This window comes from Podarcis muralis, chromosome 6 (genome assembly GCF_964188315.1).
Source record: "Podarcis muralis chromosome 6, rPodMur119.hap1.1, whole genome shotgun sequence".
NCBI lineage: Eukaryota > Metazoa > Chordata > Lepidosauria > Squamata > Lacertidae > Podarcis > Podarcis muralis.
The window spans coordinates 96,643,355-96,669,177 of NC_135660.1; the positions used below are offsets into that span (position 1 = coordinate 96,643,355).

Genomic DNA, 25,823 nt, shown 5'->3' on the forward strand with positions numbered 1-25,823 from the left:
TAAATAATGCATCTTGCTGGTTCATGTCATGCTGAGCTGTTGGAAATGGCTTCCTGTTGGTCCCATATTCTGTCATTATGCTTTAAACAAGAAGTCTCCTGGTCCTTCAGGACTAGCCACCTCTATTTTCAGAGTCCATCTGTCTGCTGGTGTGCTTTTGTTTTCATAAAGGCCGAACCCTGAAGAAGCGTGACTCTCTCTCTCTCTCTCCCTCTCTCCCATGCACACACACTTTTCTGCATTCCTGACAGATAGGAATCAAAATTCATGATAATCCACACAACATGAAATTCAATCAGGCAACAGAAAACAAAGCTTCACATGAAAGATTACAATTTATTTCTAAATTTATTGAGCAGCTGTTCAAAGGGCAGCTGTTCAAGGGGGGGGGGAATACAGAACTGATACAATGTAGGTTTTTTGGTGATCTTTCAGGCCACCAAGTTTCCAATTCAGTTTATTTTTAGGAATTATGCTTCCAGGCTGTCTAAAACACAGCCACTCTTTATACATTTATGCACATATTCAGTATTTTGTTCTCAAAAATAAATGGTGTTAAAATTCTTACGGAAGTTAACAGCACTAAGAAATTTAAACAGCCTAAGATGAGACTGTTTGGCCCTGCAAGTTTCATAAGTAGATTCTCTCTCTGTATAATATATCTATTTGTGTGCATTTACTTGTACAGACAGAAACACTTTAGTCTTAATTTTATACATCATATTGATTGTTTAAAAGCACTTAAGGAGCCTAAATTGAAATTCAGAAGAAAACTTAACTGTTATGAATAAACAGACCGTCAACACACAAAAGCAAGGTCCTTTAACACAGGACAGGTTGGTATAGGGAACCTAGGGCCCGCCAGATGTTTTGGTCTACAGCTCCAATCCTCCCATTGGCAATGCTGGTTGGGGAAAATGAGAGTCTAACAAGTGACAAAATCTCTGCTCTAGGCAAGCCTGTTTACATGGGGGAAAATAATGCTTCAAATACTACTTCACTTTCCAACTAGAGCATAGCAATTAGCTTCCATTTTGAGACGTTCATCAGTACTAGTTTTAAACTATCAAGACATACCGGACACAATCCAACACACACTCAACCCATTCTTAACTCTGTGTTGAATTGTGGCCTCTTCTATGGGTCTGTTGGGATGATGCACACTTCTTGCGGCACTTCTTATTTCGAAGTGCCGCAAGATCAGCAACATTCCTTAGGATTGTACATCAATCCACTCCTCCTTGCAGCCCTGGAAGGTCATGCCCCAAATCCCTTAGGTCTCCCTCACTTCAGACTTTGGAATGCATGTAGTAGCGTAAATATTTTGGTAGGGAAAATCCCACCTTTGATTACCTGAGGAATCGCTCTGTCCAGATACTACTTTCTACCCACCGACTGGATAGGAAAGGGACCAGTTTCATGGCCACTCCAGTATCGCCATGTGTGGAAGGGCTAAGCAAAAGAGCTAACTTGAGGTTTCAGCCAGTGAGCTATCACAGACAACTTTTTCTGTAAGGTGACAAGCATATATTATGAAAATAATCTCATTGCTTGTCTGTAACTAATTCTGCGTTAAGACATAACAGAATGCTTTGCCTTTCCTGTCTGGCTTCAGAACCAGAATTCTCGGCAGTGACGGGGAAGCTATTCATAGCACCAAAAAGCCACAAACAGCAGAAGAGAATAATAATAGAATGAAAGAAGTAATAACAAGTCACTAGGTTAAATGAAAGGTGGCTAGGAACCAGAGAGGACACATGGTAAAAACATACAGGTGTGAGATCAATTAAAACAAAATATTCTACAGCCTTCATTTAAGATTTGCACTATTATCAATGGCAGGTGTGGTGCGTGTTTGTTTTTAAAAAGCTCTTCTTCTGTGTATCCAAGTTCAGTTGAATACAAATGGTTAAGAACCATAACGATCCTAAAAGAGAAGGAAATGAAAAGAAATGAACAGGTGCTCTCTCTTAGAAGGAAGCAAAAATACAAGTTGCATGAACTATTATATCTGAAACATCGCAAATCGAAATCTCTACCCATTTATTTTGTAATTTAGTGTTTAACAAATGGCCCATATAATGGATTTTGAAAATTAAGATTCAGCTTGTTTTTAAAGAACTGCTGATTTATGTCGTCTTCTAGTACATTAGCTCCTGATACTGGTGATAAGCCAGAGAAGCAAGCTTGAGAAGGAAAAGAATGGGACTTCCCAGTTGCTTGCTGTAGAAAAATCTCCCTGTGGACATGGAACTGTGTGCATTTATGGGGTCAACTTACATTCCTACTGGCAGAAGTCTTCTGGACCTTAATAGATCTGAATTGTTAAAGTCTGCATCTATATTTTATTTTTATTTATTTTGTCCACTTATTTATTAAATTTGTATACCACCCTTCATCCGTAGATCTCAGGGCAGTTCACAATAGAAAAATACAATAGAAAAACCACAAAATACATAATAAAATTAAGATCAGCAGCAAACAAATAATCCCCACCTCCTACAATGATTAACAGGGTGCAAAAACTCCCCACCCCTTGTAAAAAAAAATGCAGTAGTGTAACAGCTGTACTCTATTCATGTAACAAGACTTATATACTGCTTAATCAAACCTCTAAGTGATGTAAATAAAATATTCATAAGAAAATATATGTCTTACATAAAACATACATATGCCTTACATATGTCTTACATAAAACATACAACTACGAAAATAAATGGACTGAAATTTACTCCTCCCCCCCCCCACTCCACTGTGAAAACACTTAAAATATGGCCAACTGTATGTTCCATGAATAGATCTACACAAATTGTTTTACCTAAAGGGATCCAGCCTTGTTATGGAAGTGACAGAATAAAACCATCAGAGTTTACACAAGAAGAACGCTCCAGCGTCTCACATACAGGAGGTAAGTCTGCTACCGACAGAAAACTATATAAAACCTGATTTCAAATTTGAAAATGTCCCTTTTGTGTAAGTTTACTAACCTGTATAGAAGTCATGACTCCATTTGCCAGGACAGAAAGCCTTCCAGCCACAGATTTCACCCCTTGTTTAAACTGAGCCATATCAGGAGCCGTGGGCAAGACATGTGAAATATTGTAACTGCCTAAGAATAGAGTGAGAAATAAATTTAGTGGTTATGCAAAAAAAAAAAAAAAAGGTGAGTTCAGGTCTCCTCAGTTAATTTTATCAGACAAATCATTTCAACGTGATTAAAACAACTATCTAAAATCTATGGAACCAAAAGACTAGGGTGCATAATTGTGTTTGTTTAGAAAGAAGGTTTATGGCTGTGACAAACATTAAGAGTTGCATGGCAAAACATGCTCCAAAGTAGTTCCAATATTTACAATCTGAACAGGACTCAAAATTCAGAAACATTGTTCTAAGCTTGTCCGTTACCCCTTCTTCTTAAACAATTTTGGAGATGCCCGATAACCTGGAAAGGACGCTCAGCAAAAATGTTGGTGAACTCATCTATCTATCTTTAATGTACCAAAATACCAAACAGTAGTTTGGGTTTACTATCAATGACTTCTGTAGTTTTACCATTAAATGGTAAAAAGCTGGTTTTGCACTGCAATGTTAATGTTTTGGGGGAATTCCTGAGCTTCATTTTCAGAAACAAAGATGCTATTTAAAAAGTTACTTGAGAGAAAGTACAATTCTGAACCTGAACATTGCACATAAAAATAATTTAGCAGGAAGTCCCCTCTTTGATTTATAGGAAAATAAGTTCCAGTGAGACTGGGGGAAAGAGCAGAGGATTTTCTATTTTATTTTTTGCATCTGTCTGTCTCAAGAGACCACGGAGGGTCCTCCACTTGTGAATTTAAGTGGCTGCATTGGCGGCACTGAAGTGACCTCCCTGGGGCCAAAGTCTGAGCAGTGTGTTTGGAGGTCCAGGGCTGCCTGGCTGATGTGGTCCAAAGGAAAGCGCAGCAATGCAATGTGGCACCAGCCTGGCTGCAGGAATTGCTGGGGAAAGTTTACTCCTTAGCCTTTTTTTCTCCATTCGAAGATGTTCTGTAAGGCAGCAGTTGAGGATCAGAGTTTTCTTTCTAGAGGAACTACCTTGCCTCTCACTTCCCTATACAGCACATACAAAAACCACCTTCTTGACAGCTGCACCCACTGTTGGTCTCATCCGCTCCATCTGTCTTCACATGCAGAGGAAGTCCCTTACTGACTGAGGGTTTGAGACCCATCGGCTCATCCCCTCACCTGCTTTAGCTGGCCACTCAGAACCGTCTCCCGGGTTGTGGCTGCTCTTGCCTGCTGACAGCTTCTAGGAGCCACAGGAGAGAGCTGAGTGCAGGGTGGGGACCAAAGTTGGGCAATTTTGGAAGGATTTTGAAACATGTTGTTAAATATCATACGGAATTTAGTTTGGACTATAGAAAAGGGGCAGGTTTATTGAAAAGGGTCAAAAACATTACTAAGCTGGAGTTCCCACAAGTGAAAGGAGAATATGAAGAAGAGCTGCGGAAGGGGCATGGAAGAGACTTAAGGGCCTCGGATACAAGGTTACCAGGTTAATGCGCCAGATCAATGGGATAAAAAGGACTGACAAAACCCGGGACCAGGAGGAAGGGACGCTGGATGAAGATTAGATTGTCTTTATTTCTTTTTTTGTTACTAGGCTTGTTTTATAAAATTGATGAATGTTAGAAGGATGTTGAAATGAAATTGCTTAGCCCTAGCAAAAATGTTTAAAGAATTAGGAAAGAATATTATGGTTATTAGAAGTTGGTAAAAATAAGACTTAAGCTTTAAGTTTGAAGGTTTTCTACAAGATAAGATGATAATAGACTAAGGTAATGTAATGAAAGATTAGGATAAATAAAGAGGGAAAGGATTTGCTGAATTAATAAATTGAATTGGAATACAAAGAGGGAGGTGTGAGGAGGTCCGGGAAATAAGCAAATGAAAGTTAAGCAAAGGAAAGATGGAATTGTTTTTAACTATTTTTATTTTTGTTTTTTTGTTTTTTTTATTTTCTATTTTGTAACACTTTAAAAACCTTAATAAATATCTATTTAAAAAAAAAAAGTTGGGCAAGCTACTGCAGAAGGAGCACAACATGACCCCAACCAGAGGTACTACCCCTCCTCGAACACCCCACACACCCATTTTCCAGCATCAAAATGAAGAGAGGGATTGAAGGCAAGGGGGGCTAGAATTTCTCAGTCACACTGATAGTCACATGGCCACATGCCAGCAGCAAGTGTGGCCAAAGTATATGCATGCTCACCCACATGCATACACAGAGGCACATAGCAGGCACTCTCTCTCACACACAATCAATATTTCTAGCCATTCCCATTCCAGCTATTAGATGGGTGAAAATCCTGCCTTTTGCTTGCAGGCAGACAGATTGGGCTCCAAACTTAGCGCTGCAGTGCTTACAGCTAGGCTAAAAGATAAATTATTCTTCTGCCTGCTCTTTTGAGAGAATCTCTGAAGTGGAATTCAATAAGACCCCTAAAAATAGAAGAACTTTATCTCCTGATCTAGAGATAAAGCACCTCATCTGCTCTCTAGAGATCCCGAATGCTGTGGAGGCCATTGGTGGGCCTCTTCCTGTGTGACTCAACAAGGCAGATGCGGCCAGTTTCCCCCTTTGATCTACCGTGAGAGTTGCATTCTACAAAGTCGAATAATGAATAAATCTTTAGGCTTACAAAACTCAAATGCTGGTACCTAAATAGCAGAAAAAAATCAGAGTTGCCTCCACTTGATAAATTGTGTAGGAAAATCTGGTACACTTTCATAACATTAAAGATGTCAGCGATTTCAAATATCTAAACCTGACGTGATCATGTTTTGTGTAAAAGGTACTGGGAAGTTTCATAAAGAACATATACAGTTGAAAATTCTGTTAATCGTAAAACACTATGGATCAATCACTGTTTGTAAAGTTGTCTAGGTTTCATTATACTGTGTTTTTAAAATTATTCATTTTCTCTTGCAGTGAACTGCTACAAGACAGCAGTTAACCTCTTTGCTCAGTTTCAGCACGTAGTGCGTGTCATGTTACCAGTCTCTAATGGCTCTCCAGTATTAAATAGCAGGCACTTTAGATTATCCAGTTGCAAGCTTCCTGCTGCAGATATGCACAAAGAGAATTAGACCCTATCAACCTACTATAATCAAGTTTTATGACAATCATTGGTATCTAAAAGGATTTATATAGGACCGTGGACCAGAACACAGTGCATACAAAGGTCTTGCTTGTAGCTTTTTTAGCTGTAAATCCAAAGAAGACCCTTTTTGAAAGGCACAACAAAGTCCTTTAGCTGTAAGAGCCACTGTGGTGATAATCTGATAGAAAGTTTTCATTAAATATTAACTTTTTAATATCTTTTTTGGTGTGCTTTGATAGGAATACCTTTCAATACATAAAACACAAACTCTATGAGAAACAGAGAACTGGGGTGGAGGCAGTGGCAGAGCTTCATGCTCCGGAACTGGGGGGCGGAGAGCAGGTGGGGGCATGGCTGACGCGCGTCCTGGAGTGGAGCGCGCCACCTGCAGGGGCAGGGCGCCCAGCATGGGGGGGGGCAGCCGCAATGGCACCCTGCTGGGATCACGCTGCCGGGGGCTGTGCACTCCCCCCCCCACTCCTCTTCCTCCACCAGTGGGTGGAGGGGGGAAATATAGATCTGGGGGGAATGAGGCTCCAGCCCATAGTAACATGAAGTTCTAAAATTCAACCCCAAGTATCAATTACAGTACTAGTCACTGGTTGCATCTGGACATGATGATACAATAATATTTAATGGGAATGATCCTAGGTGAATCTTACACTCAGGTGCTCCTACTCTCCCCTCACTTCTTCCAGTGCAGCTGTGAGGAGATTGGCAGCTTTCACTGATTAATGGCACTTTAAAATTGAGAAGACTGGCCGCTTTCACTTCCATTTTTTATTAACGGCAGTTTAGAATTGCACCTGAACCCAGAAGTGTGGTTAATCTTGGCTATGGTTGTTGGAAGAAGTGAGGTTGAAACTGGCTTGTTTCAAATGAAATGATTACTTTTCAGACAAAAGCCTAGTAACTTAAGTATACACAAACACACATTACAGTGGTACCTCGGGTTACATACGCTTCAGGTTACAGACTCCACTAACCCAGAAATATTACCTCCGCTTAAGAACTTTGCTTCAGGTTGAGAACAGAAATCGCGCAACAGCGGCGTGGCAGCAGTGGGAGGCCCCATTAGCTAAAGTGGTGCTTCAGGTTAAGAACAGTTTCAGGACCTCCAGAACGAATTAAGTTCTTAACCCGAGGTACCACTGTATATGCAGGGACGCAGGTGGCGCTGTGGGTTAAAGCCTCAGCACCTAGGACTTGCCGATTGAAAGGTCGGCGGTTCGAATCCCTGCGGCGGGGTGCGCTCCTGTCGTTCGGTCCCAGCGCCTGCCAACCTAGCAGTTCGAAAGCACCTTCGGGTGCAAGTAGATAAATAGGGACCGCTTTCTAGCGGGAAGGTAAACAGTGTTCCGAGTGCTGCGCTGGCTTGCCAGAGCAGCGATGTCACGCTGGCCACGTGACCCGGAAGTGTCTGCGGACAGCACTGGCTCCCGGCCTATAGAGTGAGATGAGCGCACAACCCTAGAGTCTGGCAAGACTGGCCCGTACGGGCAGGGGTACCTTTACCTTTTTACCACTGTATATATTATTTCCAGCCAGCATCTGAACGGTTCCCTTCACACATAAGGCAAGCAGTAAAACAGACACAATTATTTTTGAGGCTAGCTTGATCCATTTTGGTATTTTACTACGGACCAATTAACACAGCCCCAAATGCAGCTTGAAAGAGCCCTGTGGGATTAAAACAAGGTCTGCTGTTCCAGTCCGACAGTGGACAACAAGTATCCCTGGGAAGTCTCCAAGCAGGACCTGAGTGTAACAGCCCTCTCCTCACCTGCAAAGGGATTTCTTTGACTGACCATGCAAGTAGATCTAAAGCACAGTACAGCTAGGATCTTCCCAATACATGGAAACTGGATACAGAATTACAGGCAGGGCATTCCGAGTTAAAAAGGAAGGCGTCCATAGTATTAAATCCCACCCAAGAACTTGCTGGTTTTAATTTCATGTATTCAACACAACCCATTTGTTTAGATAGTAGTGAACTATATTGACTTCAAGGAACAGGTGCCGTTAACAGTAGCAGGGGCTGCTGTTAGGTGAGAAAACAGGGGCACCTGCCCAGGACAGGAACAAAAAACAGCTCTCAAAATATATAAACAGGCCAATATTAGGATTGCTCATGAAGTATATTCGACCAAGGACTTATTTTCCAGGATGTATGAGGATAGCAGTAAGTTCCATAACTAAAACAACACTGACAGTATGCTGATCAACAGGAGACTGTACACAATTCAAAACAGCAAAAATGTTCATCATTTTCCTTTCCTACCTGATGGTTGTTTCTTCTGTTCTTCAAACAAATCAGCTGAACTTATAGCCGAGTTTCCTGAAAGTCTCTCTAACCGAACTCTAGCTTCATACTACGAAAGAGTTAAGAAGATTTCAACAATGATAATAAACTTACACATGCTTCACATCTAGGTGAGATTATTTCAGCTGTTGCTATGAAGCTGAATATCCTGGTAAAGCCAGTATTATATTAACTCCAGTTCTTAATTCACTTCCTAGTTGCAAGTATTAAACATCACAACCCAAAACACGTTTCATGGTATCATGAATTGTAAATAAATGAATCATTTTTCTCCACATAGCTTATCAAATATGCTTGAGGTCATTGATTTTTCTCCTCCAAATATGCAAAGCCACTCAAAGTATAGGTTACTAGGAGAAAAATGGCTCATATTCTATTGAGTTAACATCCAAGCAGATGCACTTTTCTAAACTGGTTTGAAAGTTTCAAAAAAAAAATTTGAGGGAAAAGAACATCATCACTCTGATTTCTCTCAAATCACAACTATTTCCACAAGAAAAATTTGCTTCTAGCAATGTGATGTTTCCAAATACACCACAAACTCGTTAACAACTGCATAACGGTTTTGCAATTAGTGCAATTTAATTTGCACTTACGTCAGCATGGTCTTGCTTTCCAAAGTACATATCTGATGAAATAGCTTTTACGTTGCCAAATTTCTTCTGGGCCTCATCTGTGCTTGCAGGAGGTTCAAACTCGGCTTTACGACGAGACGAAGGCCTAAAAGAACATTGTTCCACATGGTTATATCTGAGAGGATCCAGCAAGTAGCATTAACTTTCTAAAAGAACCCTTAATATATTGCTTATCAACTTGATGGCGTTAATAGATTTATACATTTTGTAGTTTTAGCTATTTCATTAGAGCAGCAATTTTAACAACTGTGGCTTCCATCTGCATGGGGGGTGGATCTCAAAACAAAACCCTACATATAATCACATCCACGTACACTGGTAAATAAAGTAGAAAGTTTATAACCAGAGTAAGATTAAGTAGAACTTTCAGAAACCTATTAATTAATTGAAAAGCTTAATACACAAATAGCAATAATGAAGTCAAGCAGAAGTATGCAATATCGTTTTGCTGGGGAATTTTGGTATGGCAATGGTGGTAATTCCAGAAACTGTACATTATGATGCTGGAAAACTAGGTCTGGTCTTAGCATCGCTTCTTGGCATGCCAGAGTGTAGTCAACAGCACTGGCTGAGAAACTGACATGTCAGGTCAGAGCACCTAGGGGCAAGCACCATCCACTTTCATTTTATAATTCATGGCAAATATTTACTGAATGCATGAATTGTTCAGACCCTGGCACGAAACTACCCAATACCCATTCAAAAAATATGGCAAGACTTCTTAGAGTCATCAAATGAAACTTTATTATCCAGCATGTTGTTTACTGTTGGAACATTTTTTTCCTCAAATTAACATAATTTGAAAATAAATAAAAACTTCATTTTAAAAATTGTACAGTGTCACCTAGTTTATTTCAACTGGTTAGATTTTATAAATATTTAATGTATTATAATCCAGGTGGAACAGGATGCACATAAAAGACAGGAATTATCCCAGCTATGTTAGCAACCCAATCATTTTATGTACATAAACATTAGTAAAAAATATCTGTTTTCACAAGAAGTCTGCTGGGTTCCTTGCGTATCACTTTTATCTACAAACATCAAAAATTTAAGGATCACACTTCCCTGATGTTCCTCCTTCTTCCATTATGTATTGATATCAATAAATGGAGAAGATTGAAAATGCACTGCTTAACTGCAACTTTAACCACCATTAAGACACAGACTGATAGATTTGGAAAACCTCTCTTCACATACAGAAACCACAGCAAAGCCCATGATCCCTAGAGTATTAAGCAAGAATCCTTAGTCTAAAATTTAACATTCTACCTTTTAAAACCTAGGACATGATGGTTGTTGTTTATATTTTTTTACAAAATCCCCTCCTGTTCTGGATTTTATATACAATTTTGCTGGCTATTTCTTTATGAGAATACTTTTAGAGGTTTTCACCTATTTAGCTGCTTTGTCAATGAATTTCTCATGAGCTCATAACACACAGAGAGACCAAAGATAAAAGGAGTAGCAAATGCTAATCAGTAATATTGCTGTATTATATGTTAATACAGCCTGTGCATAGAAATAAAGGTTTTAACATAGCCACAAGCAGATCGCTGTACTCAATATTCAGTATTTGCCTACTCATAGAATTTCCCAACTGAATATCTTAGATACAAGTGAGCAGGCTTAGACTACCTGTTCTGCCTCTGTGGTTAAATGGCAGGAGAATTTTATTTGGTTTGCATTTTTAAATAAACTGACCTAATTCACAACTCCTAAATTAATACATGGACCAGACCAGAACATAATTATCCTTCGGATTTAGAATTTCTCCAAATTTGACATGTAATTCTTGTCTGGAAAATGTAGAATAATGGAAGGGACAATGAGGGCCATTTAGTCCAACCCCCTGCAAGGAAGGAATCTCTTTGCCCAGCGTGGAACTCGAACCCACAACCCTGATATTAAGAGTCTCACGCTTTACCGACTGAGCTTTCCCAGATGTAAAATGCATTTTTAAAAACTCAAGTTTTAGAATAAATTAGAAAAGCATATGCTGAGAGAAAATACAACTGTATTTTTAAAATATGAATTTAAATATGACTTTTTCATATCCATTTTTAAAAAATGAGCAGACGGCTAGCAGAGACCTTGCCAGCATCCAGAAGCTTGGGGCGCGCTGAGCTCCGCACGCCCCAAGCTTCGGGCTTAGCACAGCGCACCTGGGGGGGGGGATTTTTTTCCTTTATTTCCCCCCAAAAAAACTAGGTGCGTCCTATGGGCCGGTGCGTCCTATGGGCCGAAAAATACGGTATAATTGCTCATTTATCTTGAGCCGAACGGAGGGATAAAAGGAATCTGCGAACTTGCCAAGGAACTGATAAGGTTCATCAAATCTGGCAGGGGGGGGGGCACCTAAATTATATAATTCAGTATTTGAATGGTCAGTATTAGTAATTGTATTATAGTTTGGTACTGTTATAACAAGGCTATTATTGGATTGTAATTGAAAATCAGTAAGATTATTATCAGATCATCCCTAGTTGAAGATTTATTCACATGAAGGTTTTCTTTAGGTACCTCTCTAAGTAGCTTGAAGTTTTCGAAGACAGAATTGTATCTAAGTCTCTGTTGCCGCTCTCTTTCTTCCAGAAGGAATCAGAATTGTCGTCCCAGTTAGAAAAAGTGCTACTTCTCAATTCGGAGGAATCAAAGTACCTGGGTGGGAAAAGAGAATGTTATTGGACTACTGCTCTGGAGGGTCCCCCTGGCCTTCGGGGCAGCAAGAGCTGAGCCTTTAGCTGAAAGCGCCTTTGGGAAGGCGATGCTTTCCTCTAGTCCAACGGCAATGCATTTTGTTACTTAGAAAGCATTAGGTGATTTTCCAGCACCAGCTCTTCAGGAAACATAAGGGGCTGTGAAGTGTGGGAAAGTGGAATTCTACCGGCGGTCGTTTTGATTCAAGCCACTAACCTGTTCACATGACCAATTAATGCCATAATAAATCAAGATAGGAATGAGCATCAGGCCTTCTCATGCTGCCGCCTTGCTTCTTCTTGGCTCCTCCCTTCATGCAGGTGCTTCATGTTTAGCCATAGCTTCACATTACCAGCCAACCTGGGCCTTGGGAGGCCCTTCTTGTTGCGCCCCAGGATAGTCATGCCTGTAGTCATGCCTGACAAAGGAATTCTCCCCCCAAGGAGGCGAGTATGGTGGCTACATTATTAGGTTTCTGGAGCCAAGTTAAGGCACATTGACTTACCCAGGCCTTGGGTGAAATTTAACTGGACTGTCCAAGGTCCTAGGACTTGTGTGAACAGCTGTTTCATAGTTTTACTGTGTGTGATAGTTTTCAGAAACGTTACTTGGTTTGTTGTAGGTTTTATAATTTTGTTAATGTTTACAAGCCACCTTAGGATCTATTTTGATGGGTGGTTTAGGAGTTCCACAAATAAATAATGTGGATGCCAGATTAATGCATACCAAATTAGCCAGGATTCAGAAGCTAAGTTTAAACCAGGCTTCCTCAAACTCAACCCTCCAGATATTTTTGGCCTACAACTCCCATGATTCCTAGCTAGCAGGACCAGTGGTCAGGGATGATGGGAGTTGTAGTCTCAAAACATCTGAAGGGCAGTGTTTGAGGAAGCCTGGTTTAAACCATAGTTCAATTGCTGCTTCCTGGTTTCTCTCCCTATAATCGAAAAGGATGCTGCATTTAAGTGCCACAAGCTCATGAACACCTTGGCTTATTAAGACCAGAGTTTGGTCATGTGAACACAACCAACACCTGCAGAAATGTTAAAAAATAATAAGGAAGGTATTTATGGATATGAGTATCTCATAGATAAACAGGGTTTCAAATCCTCCAAAACTATACGAAAGTCAACATGAAAACAAGGTGTTTCATCGATCTTCCCTCATATCGCCATCTGTTCATGACCTTCACGCTTATGATTTTCTAAATTATTAGTACATTGCATCTGCTGAAAGTGCTTTCAAGAGTTTGAACTGGAAATACAAAACATTCTGCCACTGCCTAAACGTTTTAATCTTAATCCAACCAAGTAAGTGAAAGTGTTACCTTGAACTAGGGGATGAGAAATAGGAGTCGACGTCATCGTTATTATTGTACTTTTTCCTTGGTTTTGCCATTATAGGTGTTTCTTGTTGTATCATCTGCATATCTGAAGTTACGGAATGGGAAATGCCACTGGGATGGGAGAGAAGATACGACTGCGTTAGCATTAAACGGACAAAGAGAAATTCAGTTAAAAGGACAAAGCCCATCTTATGAATCCTGACCCCAGAGGACAGGATCACACTTCAAAACGACCTTGACAGATTAGAGAACTGGGCCAAAACAAACAAGATGAATTTTAACAGGGAGAAATGTAAAGTATTGCACTTGGGCAAAAAATATGAGAGGCACAAATACAAGATGGGGGACGCCTGGCTTGAGAGCAGTACATGTGAAAAGGATCTAGGAGTCTTGGTTGACCACAAACTTGACATGAGCCAACAGTGTGACGCGGCAGCTAAAAAAGCCAATGCAATTCTGGGCTGCATCAAGAGGAGTATAGCATCTAGATCAAGGGAAGTAATAGTGCCACTGTATTCTGCTCTGGTCAGACCTCACCTGGGGTACTGTGTCCAGTTCTGGGCACCACAGTTCAAGAAGGACACTGACAAACTGGAACGTGTCCAGAGGAGGGCAACCAAAATGGTCAAAGGCCTGGAAATGATGCCTTATGAGGAACGGCTAAGGGAGCTGGGCATGTTTAGCCTGGAGAAGAGGAGGTTAAGGGGTGATATGATAGCCATGTTCAAATATATAAAAGGATGTCACATAGAGGAGGGAGAAAGGTTGTTTTCTGCTGCTCCAGAGAAGCGGACATGGAGCAATGGATCCAAACTGCAAGAAAGAAGATTCCACCTAAACATTAGGAAGAACTTCCTGACAGTAAGAGCTGTTTGACAGTGGAATTTGCTGCCAAGGAGTGTGGTGGAGTCTCCTTCTTTGGAGGTCTTTAAGCAGAGGCTTGACAACCATATGTCAGGAGTGCTCTGATGGTGTTTCCTGCTTGGCAGGGGGTTGGACTCGATGGCCCCTGTGGTCTCTTCCAACTCTATGATTCTATGATTCTATGAATTGAATTTTCAGTAAACATCTAATTAGGCCAAGGCCCGATGTAATAATCAAGCTTAATACAACAACTCAAATTTCAGATCTCCTCAGCCATGACAACAAGATTTTAAAGTAGCTTTCAGGGGGGGAAATCTTTCTGCAATCTCATGCTGTTCTAGAGCACTGAGTCTCAAACTGATGCCAGACATCCTAGTGAGGCCAGGACATTCACTAGAAATGCTGAAGCTTCTCCCTCACTTATTCCAATGAGTAACTTTATTAGAGCATAAAGACAGCTTTGTATTGAAGGGCCAAGAGCATGGGTAGGCAAACTAAGGCCTGGGGGCCGGATCCAGCCCAATCGCCTTCTAAATCCGGCCCACGGATGGTCCAGGAATCAGCGAGTAGAATGTGTCCTTTTATTTAAAATCTATTTGTGGGTTATTTGTGGGGCCTGCCTGGTGTTTTTACATGAGTAGAATGTGTGCTTTTATTTAAAATGCATCTCTGGGTTATTTGTGGGGCATAGGAATTCGTTCATTATTATTTTTTCAAACTATAGTCCAGGCCCCCACAAGATCTGAGGGACAGCTCCCTGCTGAAAAGGTTTGCTGACCCCTGGCCTAGAACATCGAGCAAATGCAGCAGAGATTAATTATGGGATCAGCTTTCCTGGATTAATCCTGCTGTTTATATGGGTGTCTGTCACTTCACAAGCTTAATTCCAGTGCCTTCCGCAAGCCATGTCAGTTAGTCTGCTGCAGAAAAGGCAACACGACAGTATTGTGGTGCTAAACATACCCAAAGGCCTTCACAGCATGGACAACAGCCCACTTCATCTGATGGTGTCCTTCATGCATCTGACAAAGCAGACTAGCAGAATACGTGCCAATGTTTATACCACAACAAATCATTAGCCAAGGTATTACAAGGCACTGGAGCTTTTCTGCAGCACACTATATGGATACCCCTCTGGAATTAAAAATTCGTAGCAGTCTTCTCCCTACCCTATTCACCTGTTTTTCATTCAGTTTGACTCTGGGCAGAGAAAGGTTTGAGGCTTGCCAACTATATTTTGCCTTGAGAAAATTCTTGGCGGAATAGCATCAGGAACCTTGTGGTAATGCTGAGTGGAAGTACAGCTTGTGTAATTCATAATATTTACACATGCCTTGCTCTCTTCATATAGGCATTTAAAATTATGCCTAATAATAAAAACTACACATACTAAAATCTGATAGAACTCAGCACACTGAGAGGATATTAGTAAGGAAAACCTTCATGGTTTCCTCAGCCTCCAAGTAATTTTTGCCCCTTCCCCTTCATTATTCCCATTAAAGCCCTTATAAGGATCACAAGCCCAAAGGAAACCTCACAAAGGGAAACTGTAAACACAGAGATCAAGAACCAAAGAACAAATGAAAGATCACAGTAATATTTTTGGTTTTTTTAACAAAACAAATGGCTTACAAATCGTGATTTGAGGAAAAGGAACATTGATCCCAGCGTGAGCCTTATGCTAAGCCAGGAACCATAGTTCACCCCAGGATAGGAGTTGAGTGGGAGCAATTTCTGTGTTCATGGTAAACTATTAACTATGGCTCCTTGTGACACACTCCTCCAAGTGCTAAACAAATGATGAGGAGCAGGGAGTCAACTTGAGTGGACACGACAGAAGTCAGACAGGCCTCTGAAACATGAACTTCCTTTTCCCAAGCAGTTTTTATTGATGATGTTGTTGTATTTTTGTATGCTCTATACTAGTAAAGGTACCCCTGCCCGTACGGACCAGTCGTGTCCGACTCTAGGGTTGTGCGCCCATCTCACTTAAGAGGCCGGGGGCCAGCGCTGTCCACAGACACTTCTGGGTCACGTGGCCAGCGTGACAAAGCTGCATCTGGCGAGCCAGCACAGCACACGGAAACGCCATTTACCTTCCCGCTTGTAAGCGGTCCCTATTTATCTACTTGCACCTAAGGGTGCTTTCAAACTGCTAGGTGGGCAGGAGCTGGGACCGAAGACGGGAGCTCACCCCGCCACGGGGATTCGAACCGCCGACCATGCGTTCGGCAAGCCCTAGGCGCTGAGGATTTACCCACAGCGCCACCCGCGTCCATGCTCTATACTACCTTGCTGTATTTTAATGAAATTGTCTATACATATTTAAATAAGTAAACATTTAGCAATGTAGTTATAATTTATTTTGTTTTAGGTACCCTGCTCTGCGATGGCAATGAAGGAGCAATATATATTTTATTTTAAAAACCAACAATACATACCTTCTATTGCTGTTAAATCCCATGCCAAGTCTTTCTACCTCAGTTTTCTTTTTACCAGCCATATTTATTTTTTCATCTTTCATCTGAATTTCAAGATCTTTGTAGGCCAGTCGTAATGATGACACCCTAAAAACAGAGCAGAGTCAACGTATGTCAAATGGAAACCTGAATCTCCACCCACCACCCACTGATCAATGCAGAGAACAGTAATAGCAGGTGACCAAAAGTGCTCCCTAAGGTGTGAGATGCTCTTCAAATGCATGTGCCGGGACTGCATGCAACTGTCACATGAGGATTGTGTGGGGAAAGCACACACTGAGCCAAAACCTTTTCTAGCTATTCCTAACAGAAAAGGCTTTTTCACAGAAGAACACATACACAGTCAAACATGTCAGAAGTACAGTGGTGCCTCGCAAGACGAAATTAATCCGTTCCGCAAGTCTCTTCGTCTTGCGGTTTTTTCGTCTTGCGAAGCACGGCTATTAGCGGCTTAGCAGCTATTAACAGCTTAGCGGCTTTAAGAAAAAGGAAACAAACTCGCAAGAACTCGCAAGACGTTTCGTCTTGCGAAGCAAGCCCATAGGGAAATTCGTCTTGCGGAACGACTCAAAAAACGGAAAACCCTTTCGTCTAGCGAGTTTTTCGTCTTGCAAGGCATTCGTCTTGCGGGGCACCACTGTATAGCACTGCTCTAAGACAGGGGGCAGGGGACCTTCCAAAATGATCTGTGGAGCTGCAGTACAGTCAACCAAAAGGAGTCCAAAGGCTTACAGGAAGGCACAATGCCATTGGCTGGGCAAGAACAGTGGAGTTTGAGTCTGGACACCTAAGGAAATGATCCTCCGGTAAAAAGGACAGGGCAACGTGATCAGAAGAGCGGGCATTTGCTGAAGCTTTTCAGTGTATCCAAAAGCATGGATTATTGCCTACCAGAGACAGTTAAGTACAGGCCTCCACTTATGCATATTAGGCTCACACATGTGTATATACACACAGTGCCAGGAAATAGTTAAATAAATCAATTCAAACTGCAAAAACAGCAAAAATGGCTCCTAAAGAGCGGGGAAATCCCAAGCTTGCAATCCCAGGAGCCTTTGCACAGACCTCTGAGGCCTGCGGAGAGTTGGATTTTGAGAAAGGAGGTTTGGAGGGAATGACTGTGGTGGAGTTTGGCGGATTTCTGTGGGTTTCTGAATATTTAGAGGGTGTTTACCAGCTTTTTAGATGGTGTTCCCACTATACGCAATTTCATGTATATATATGCAGTACCCAGGAACCTAAGTTCAAAATGAATCTTCTCCACTCTGAAAATTCAATGCAAATCACAACACAAAAGGGGGTGGGGGAGATAATTAACTCAAAAATCTTATTGATGGATATATGTTTAGCTGCCTGTTGTACATCTAGCTTTCCACTCTAAGAAGTACAAGAGGCATTCCCCTCCCGGAATGGGGACCCAGGCTACATTTTCCCTCTGTTGGCCCTGTGCTCCTCTTCAATTACATTGGTACATTCAATTGATCTCCTGCAATTATACAACCCAGAAACCAATGAAATATCACAAGACATAACATGACCACCAGGTAGTATCTTAGATTGTCAGATACTTATTTAAAAATACTTTGCATGGGAATAAAAGTTAAGAGGAGAAAATAAGGAAATGAAATTGAAATGATTATAACAGCTAGATGAATGAACACATATTAATAGGATTACATTCACTGGAGTTTTTGCAATAGAGCTTCTGATCCTGAAGCCATGCAAGTAAGTTGCAAAAGCTTTCGCTCAGCCAACGTGCACTTGACTTTTCAGTTACAAAACAAAAACCACACTTACTTTTATCTCTCTCTGACAGCATTAACAAAATCAAGAAGGTAAGAACAATATGCGTCTTCAAAGCAAGGTGCAATTTTTGTGTGTGTGACCCATGAATAACCTCCTAAGGGGTCATGACAGCACAGATATTCATAAAAGTTTTAACTAAGATGTGTTGAAATGCCAAAATGTTTGCAGCCAAATTTTAAAAGGACAAGCTGGGTGCATTGTATTTGAATGTGCTGTTCTCCCCAAACACCTTAAACTATCCCTGAAAATAACTGGGGGGCGGGGTGCAAGGAAAATATTCAGGGATATATTGCCTTAAAGTAAACTATGTAGTCTAGGGGCGGGATCGAACTAATAGTTCCATCTGAATAGGGATTTCTCCTTGCAACTTCCTGCATGCCCCTTACATTTGCTCTGGGGATTTCCACAAGCTCATCCTGGAATATGAAAGAGATCGCTGGTTTGAGAGAGCCATAATAATTGCTTGAAACTCCTAAAAACACATTTATGCTGCCATCTGGTGGCCAACTGAAAGGTAGCTGGGCATTTTAACAGGAGACTTCCACTTCAAGCAAGTCATTTCTGTTCAGTCCGCTTTGTGTTGGACATCGTTTGAATATCCCTAAATTGCCCAATTCAGCCTAGCATTTGTTGCAATCTTATGGACACTCCTTGCTACTTAAAAAGGTAAAGGACCCCTGACAGTTAAGTCCAGTCGCAGACGACTCTGGGGTTGTGGCGCTCATCTTGCTTTACTGGCCGAGGGAGCCGGTGTTTGTCCGCAGACAGTTTTTCCAGGCCATGTGGCCAGCATGACTAAGCCACTTCTGGCGAAACCAGAGCAGCTTACGGAAAGGCCGTTTACCTTCCTGCTGGAGTGGTACCTATTTATCTACTTGCACTTTGACGTGCTTTCGAACTGCTAGGTGGGCAGGAGCTGGGACCGAGCAATGGGAGCTCACCCACCGACCTTCCGATCAAACCGCCGACCTTCCGAACAGCAAGCCCTAGGCTCTGTGATTTAGACCACAGCGCCACCTGCAACCCATCCTTGCTACTTAGGAATAAATAAATAAATAAAATCCAACTTTAAAGGTGCCAAAAACGAAAACGCTGCACCCATTTGCCTGGAAACTGGCAAGCTTTTTCCACTGACAAGATGCATGCAAATTTCATCCTTAAGCTCTTCAGTGGAAGCCCCTGGGTCCCTTGAACAACCCTTGAAATACACCTGGCTGGGGCTGACGGGGCGAGGGGTAGCGTTTCAGTCGCTATGCCCAGGCTTTGGAGTATCCTCCCAAAGGAGGCCCACCATCCGTCCTATCTCTCCCATGGCATTTGGCTACACTGCAAAGATCTTTCTTTCCAGGAAGGATTTTGGCTAAGCATTTCACATTTGTCAGAAGCTGTTATAATCATTTTCTTGGGTGCTTTTAATTAGCGTTTTAATCTCATCTGCTTTTTAGCATTTTATTTCTCTAGCCGCTTGTTAAAATGTTTTTTAAAAAAAATATTTTGCATTTTAAATTGACTGCAAGCAGTCTTGAAGGCAGTATAACATGTTTTGAAATAAAAGGGGGGGGTTGCCTAAGGGGGAGGTAGTCCACACTGTGCACTACTCACGTTATTGGAATGCTATGGGCATCATCCCCACTGGCTGGGGCTGATGGGAGTTTGAGCCCAAGGACATCTGGAAAGCATCACAAGTCTGAGAACATCCTGTTATCACAGCTTGCTCAAACTGCTTTTCAACTCCATCAGCTACGCTTCAGGCTAAAGGAAAGCAGGTGCTTCTTAAAGCATAACAGGTGCTGTCTAAAGCATGGGTAGGCAAACTAAGGCCTGGGGGCCGGATCTGGCCCAATCACCTTCTAAATCCGGCCCGCGAATGATCCAAGAATCAGCATGTTTTTACATGAGTAGAATGCGTCCTTTTATTTAAAATGCATCTCTGGGTTATTTGTGGGGCATAGGAATTCATTCACAAGGCCTGAGGGACAGTGGATGAGCCCCCTGCTGAAAAGGTTTGCTGACCCCCTGGTCTAAAGCATTCCCCGCATCAAGAACCATTCAGTACAACTACAAAAATCCAGCTTACGTATTTGCTAAGCAAACATATTATACATGCAAAGTGAGCTACACTTACAGCGGCTCTTCCTTCTCCGTTCCTTTGCTAGCATGCATATCTTCTTTCATTTTATCTACGGCTTGGGCTTGCTTTTCAATTTCGTTAAAGCTCTTGCTGCTCATCTTCTGGGCCCCCAAACCACCTTTCTTGGCTCCAAGCTTTAATGAGAAAGAAATAAGTCATTTTACAGTCCGAAATGTAAGTGAATAGAAGGAGGGGAGAGGGAGAGGACCAATAAAGTAAACTAAACAAATGCATCTGTTTGTACAGGTAGGTAAAGAAACTACATGTGCATTTGTTCTATCACATGGTAAACAAGAAAAGAAAAAAGTTCCAACAATGGCAATAGCCGGCTGAATCAAGATCCAGTTTGCACCTCACAGACAAACCAAACCCCAATTTCTCCTGCACTTCCTGGTTTGTGGTAAGCTCAAGTTTTGACACCTAAATGTATTTTGCCTTCAAACCACAACATGAAAAAAGATTCAGGGATTTAGAAGCACACTATAGTTAGCAGTCGCCATATGTCTCGCTAGTTCAGACGCAAAAACTAGTTTGCTCTGAACCAGGAACAGAGGCGAGCATGCCATCCCACAGAACACTCCTGATGGCCAGGCCATGATTTTTCAACAATATGCAGCACTATGAAATGTTAGCACAATGCTTACCAATTGTGGCAAATACTACTCCTTGTACGCTTGTGGTCAAATTACATAAAATACAGTGGACCCTCTGGATATGAATTTAATTTGTTCCGGGATCCGTGCACACCCCAAAAAATCCGTATCCAGAGGCGACACTTCTGTGCATGTGCGAGTGGCGAAACCCAGAAAAATACTTCCAGGTTTGCCACTTTCGCAACCTGAAGTTTACGTTACTCGAGAGTAACGTAACCCGAGGGTCTACTGTACAGAGAGAACAAATGTACTCTGTTACCAAGATACAAAAGTCATCTAGAGTGCTATATAACTGCAGAAACACCTCCCGCAAATGGATCACTCCTTTATTTCAATGCAACGCTTCAGCATACATATTCCTACATGCTTGAAGAACTGAGCCTGAGTGTGAATCCTCAGCTGGGTCTCTATATGTATAGACTTTAAGTAAACAAACAAAGCTGGAAGCTCGTTAAGTCAGCTCTTTAAAAGGGGACTAGAGAGCTGGATCCAGTCTCTCTTCCATGCCAAATACAGTGGTACCTCAGGTTACATACGCTTCAGGTTACAGACTACGCTAACCCAGAAATAGTACCTCGGGTTAAGAACTTTGCTTCAGGATGAGAACAGAAATTGTGCTCCAGCGGCGTGGCAGCAGCAGGAGGCCCCATTAGCTGAAGTGGTGCTTCAGGTTAAGAACAGTCTCAGGTTAAGAACGGACCTCTGGAACAAATTAAGTACTTAACCCAAGGTACCACTGTAGCTAATGAAAAGGATAATCAGCTTTTGAGAAGAGGACTACATGCATGCAGTACTTCTTTTGGGCAGGAGTCCCAATATTTATTATGGATTTTAAAATTTATTTTGGTGTTTTATACCTTTTACCTAAAGACAAATGGCAGTGTACAAAAATGCAACATAGATCCTATGGAGAAAGCTGATTTACAACACCATTAACAGAAGAAATCATGGCACCGAATCACTTACCCCCTTTCTTACTTGATTTGGCTTCTTCTTTAACATTGAGCTGGCCTCTGGAAAGTTAAACACATATTTTGTTATGATCTGTATTTTTTGAGCATGCAAATGTTCTTAACAGCAATCTGCACAAAAGCATGATGTATCAGCAAGCTTCCCCCTTTATTTTCCTTAACTGAAATATAGCAGTTTCATTAATAAAGAAATTAGCAGTACAGTGTAGTATGAAATGTCTTATTTTCAACATTAAAATATTAGCTATAGTATAAACATATACATTTCTGTGAACTACCAAATTCACAAAGGGCGAAGGATATAGCAATTCAGAGAAGTTGTCCAACTGACAAGCATACCTCGATATTTAACCAAAGTTGTCAGATTTTACACACTTTTACACACACACACACACACACACACACACGGGGTACAGAAGTATGAACAAACTATATGCCCCGGGGCAGAATGGGGAGGGAATCAAGACACTAGGCACAAATTAGGAAACCAGTTAATAACTTATATGTCATCTCCAAAAAAATAGCTTAGCTTCCTCTCTCTAATGCATTTAGATTCCACCCTTCAACTCAAAGTTTCAGAATAGAATTTCGGGTCATAAATCTAAACCAGCAGACATTAAACCAGTTGATACACCTTAAGTTTTTCTTATGCACTTATTAAAAGGAAATGAGACAAAATCATGGCGGTGACTAGTCATGAAGGTTGCATACTATCCCCAGAATCAGTGGCAGCATGTTGCTGGGGAACAAGAGGAGACTGCTCTCGTATTCTGTGGAGATTCCAAGAGGCGTCTGACTGGCACTGTGAGAAAAAGGATTCTGAACTGCATAGGCCTTTGGCCCCATCCAGCAAATCTTTTCTTATGTTCCCAGAGCTGAAATTGTCAATCATCTGTTTGTTGAATAAAAGAAGATCCGCATTCACAGAAATAAGGATGCAGACCACTCCTATATGTGAGGATCTCCAGACTGATGCCAGCTTAATACAGCAAATACTGAAGTATTAAAAGGTCAAGAGGCTATTCAAGATGCTTAAGAAATGTATGGGAATATCAGCGATCCAGAAATATAGTTGGGGAAAATTAAAAGCATCTAAGACTGTTTAAATTGTTAAGAGGTTTGAAGGTGTTTGTAGAATTTGTACTGTTAAAACAGAAAGGGGTCAAACCATCGCAAGAGGTGTTGAAATTTTGGGAGGCTGGATAGTTACAATGGAGTGGTCTCGGTAGTGGGGTGCACATTTTTATTCTTATTTATTTTTTATTATTACTTCCTCAAAATAAAAAAACAAAAAATGAATTTGTTAGAGGTATTTGCTTAAATTGGTATAAGAAGCTAAGAAAACTGTTATAATGCTCTATTCCACGTAAGTCCTAAATGTGGAAACTCAAGCAGTCAAACAGGATATTTAAAAAGATCCACGGTCACCTTTGCTATGTGTGGTGCCAGAAGCATTTACATTCTCCGAGTTGGCTAAAATAAGAGATAAAAACAAACACACGTCACTAACTAAAAAGGTCAATGTTTTAAATAAACAACAGAATTTATAGCACATGGCAACTGCTGGACCCTAAAGGCCAAACTATTGTAGGGCAGGGAGGGGGTTAAGTGTATGATACTGTCTTCGAAGGACTGCACTATTCCAGACTACAGCTGGGGAAAATTACAGGTCTAAACTCCCCTATGTTACATATGCCAAGACTTATAACAAGCTAGCCTGTTTTTGCCAGATGTGTTGGTTTTCTATATGAAAGGATTCATCATGGAAGAGCATTCAAATATGCAATCCCCCACATACATTCTGACCTGTGACAGGCTCAGGAGGCCTTTATCACATTACATTTCTCAGAAGAGAAATAAGCATCATGAATGGAGCAAAAGAGCACATTTAGATGCTCTTCATACCTAGATACTGTGCTGGCTCTGGTGCCAGTCACCAAAGGCTCAGTGCAAAATTTGCACTGCTTTTCCCAAACCAAACTCACTTCAAACATGTACACATCAAAACACACAGGACTGTTTTGGACTGATTACCTAATGAAGCTTGTGGCGAGACACTAAGGCAATCAACACTTGGTCCATGTTCAGGATCTTCTAGATATATAAAAACATTAAGTACAAATAGTCCATTTTAGAATATTCAAAAATACCTCAGTAGAGAGATTTCCCCCCAGAAACACTCATGTCCCCCACACCGAACTTCCACTCTCCGTGAACTTTTTTCACCAGAAAAATAAGTTAATCACAGTATTCAGAAGTTGGAACTGCAAATGGATTACAACATGAAAGTGGCAACAGATTTTTGTAACTATGCTGCATTTCCATCATGTTTGAAGTTGTGCTTCAGATGCAGTGACAATAGAACTGACTATTCATAAAGCAGCATAAGACATTCCCCTTTTGCAGAAGTTTGTTAAACACAGGTGCCTGTTTTTTAGCATCTATCATTATTGAATGTGCAGCAATATTATAAAAGGGCCACACAAGAATAAGTCGTAGCCAAGAATGCTAAACTTTAGTCTAAAAACTCTGTCTCTCCTCCTCAAATTGTACCTTCTTTGCTTTCTGAATCATTTTCTAGAGAAGTCTGTTTTAGAGTACTTGTCTCCTGATGTGATAACTCCCATTCTGTGTTGATAACCTGCAGAAAAGGAAAAATTAGTTACTACTATCTATTTGGAATAAGCCCAAAGTAACCCCAAAACTGAACTAGCTAAGACACTGGTTAATCTCAATGTTTATGCCGTCATGAAAATTATAAACACACGTATAAGACATCTAAAATTTCACACCTACATTTTTTCAGTAAGAAAAATTATGAATCATCTACGGAACAAAAGTAAAGGATCCAAATAGTTCTGCCATAACTTGTCACTAGAATATTTTCACATAAAGTTACAGAATATTTTACATAAAGTTACAGAATTAGATAAGACGACTGCCAATTCCATAAATTCAACAACCCTACAAACATTATTTAAAATCAATGTAAACTTGATTACAAAGTGTTGTATTTTGTATGAACAGTAACTGATAGCAATCATTGTCACAAGACTGATAAAAAGTGATGCACTTTCAGATTTAACATTATATGGCAGGTCACATATTACTCAATCAGTCCGTAGCGGGGATGCTGGATGCACATCTGGTCACCAGTGCAGAGTGGGAGAGCAAGGACTAAACTGCCACCTACTACTATGATCAACTGTAGGAAGTGCAATGTTGTGTTGGCGTAAACTAGTGACATCATCTATTCCGCTGCTGAACAGAGGCAGCTCATGCCAACACAGGGACAACACTAGCCCCCACCCTCCCACTCTTGGTTGTGGTGGCCATGAAGAGCATGGATCCATGGCCCTCTCAAGACAACAGATGGGACGTTTACTGTACATCCATGCATGGGCCAGAACAGATACTGAAACTTTGCTACTTGAGAAATACCAGAGACTTAAGAAGCAAAATTCAACTTATTCTATACCCGAGGAGAAACGTGAGATGCAAAGAAGTCTTCCTCTTTTTCTTGTGGTGATAGAGGAGGGGCTCCACTGCCATCTATCCACAACTAGAACAAACACAGCATGTCATCTCATGATGTTCCCTCAACAATGTATGTTTCAGGCATAATCAACAGCATGTACAGACAGTTTCATAAAGGCATCACACGGGACTAGTCTTTGAAACGAAGGCAAACATACAGGAATGCAAGACCTATTGGAAATGTTGCAACGGATACAGTTAATGTAAGCATTCAAAATCTGATGGCCCC

General features: G+C 41.1%; 1 protein-coding gene across 11 annotated transcripts in view; it reads right to left on the reverse strand.

Moving 5' to 3' along the window:
- Positions 1 to 316: 316 nt before the first annotated feature.
- ARFGAP3 (ARF GTPase activating protein 3) overlaps positions 317 to 25,823 on the reverse strand; it is a 35,216-nt gene continuing 9,709 nt past the window's right edge. For 2 of the 11 annotated variants that reach the window (XM_028728751.2, XM_028728757.2), the window contains 13 exons: positions 25,536 to 25,619; positions 24,611 to 24,698; positions 24,092 to 24,151; positions 23,486 to 23,530; positions 22,053 to 22,099; positions 20,428 to 20,567; positions 16,458 to 16,583; positions 13,135 to 13,263; positions 11,631 to 11,768; positions 9,069 to 9,192; positions 8,431 to 8,521; positions 2,988 to 3,109; positions 317 to 1,927 (listed from right to left, as the gene is read on the reverse strand). In XM_028728751.2, coding sequence (XP_028584584.2) covers positions 1,910 to 1,927; positions 2,988 to 3,109; positions 8,431 to 8,521; positions 9,069 to 9,192; positions 11,631 to 11,768; positions 13,135 to 13,263; positions 16,458 to 16,583; positions 20,428 to 20,567; positions 22,053 to 22,099; positions 23,486 to 23,530; positions 24,092 to 24,151; positions 24,611 to 24,698; positions 25,536 to 25,619 — 1,212 coding nt within the window. In that variant the 3' untranslated portion in view covers positions 317 to 1,909. The remainder of the gene's footprint in view (positions 1,928 to 2,987; positions 3,110 to 8,430; positions 8,522 to 9,068; positions 9,193 to 11,630; positions 11,769 to 13,134; positions 13,264 to 16,457; positions 16,584 to 20,427; positions 20,568 to 22,052; positions 22,100 to 23,485; positions 23,531 to 24,091; positions 24,152 to 24,610; positions 24,699 to 25,535; positions 25,620 to 25,823) is intronic. The other 9 variants (XM_028728752.2, XM_028728756.2, XM_028728755.2 and 6 more) reach the window with 9 other exon arrangements.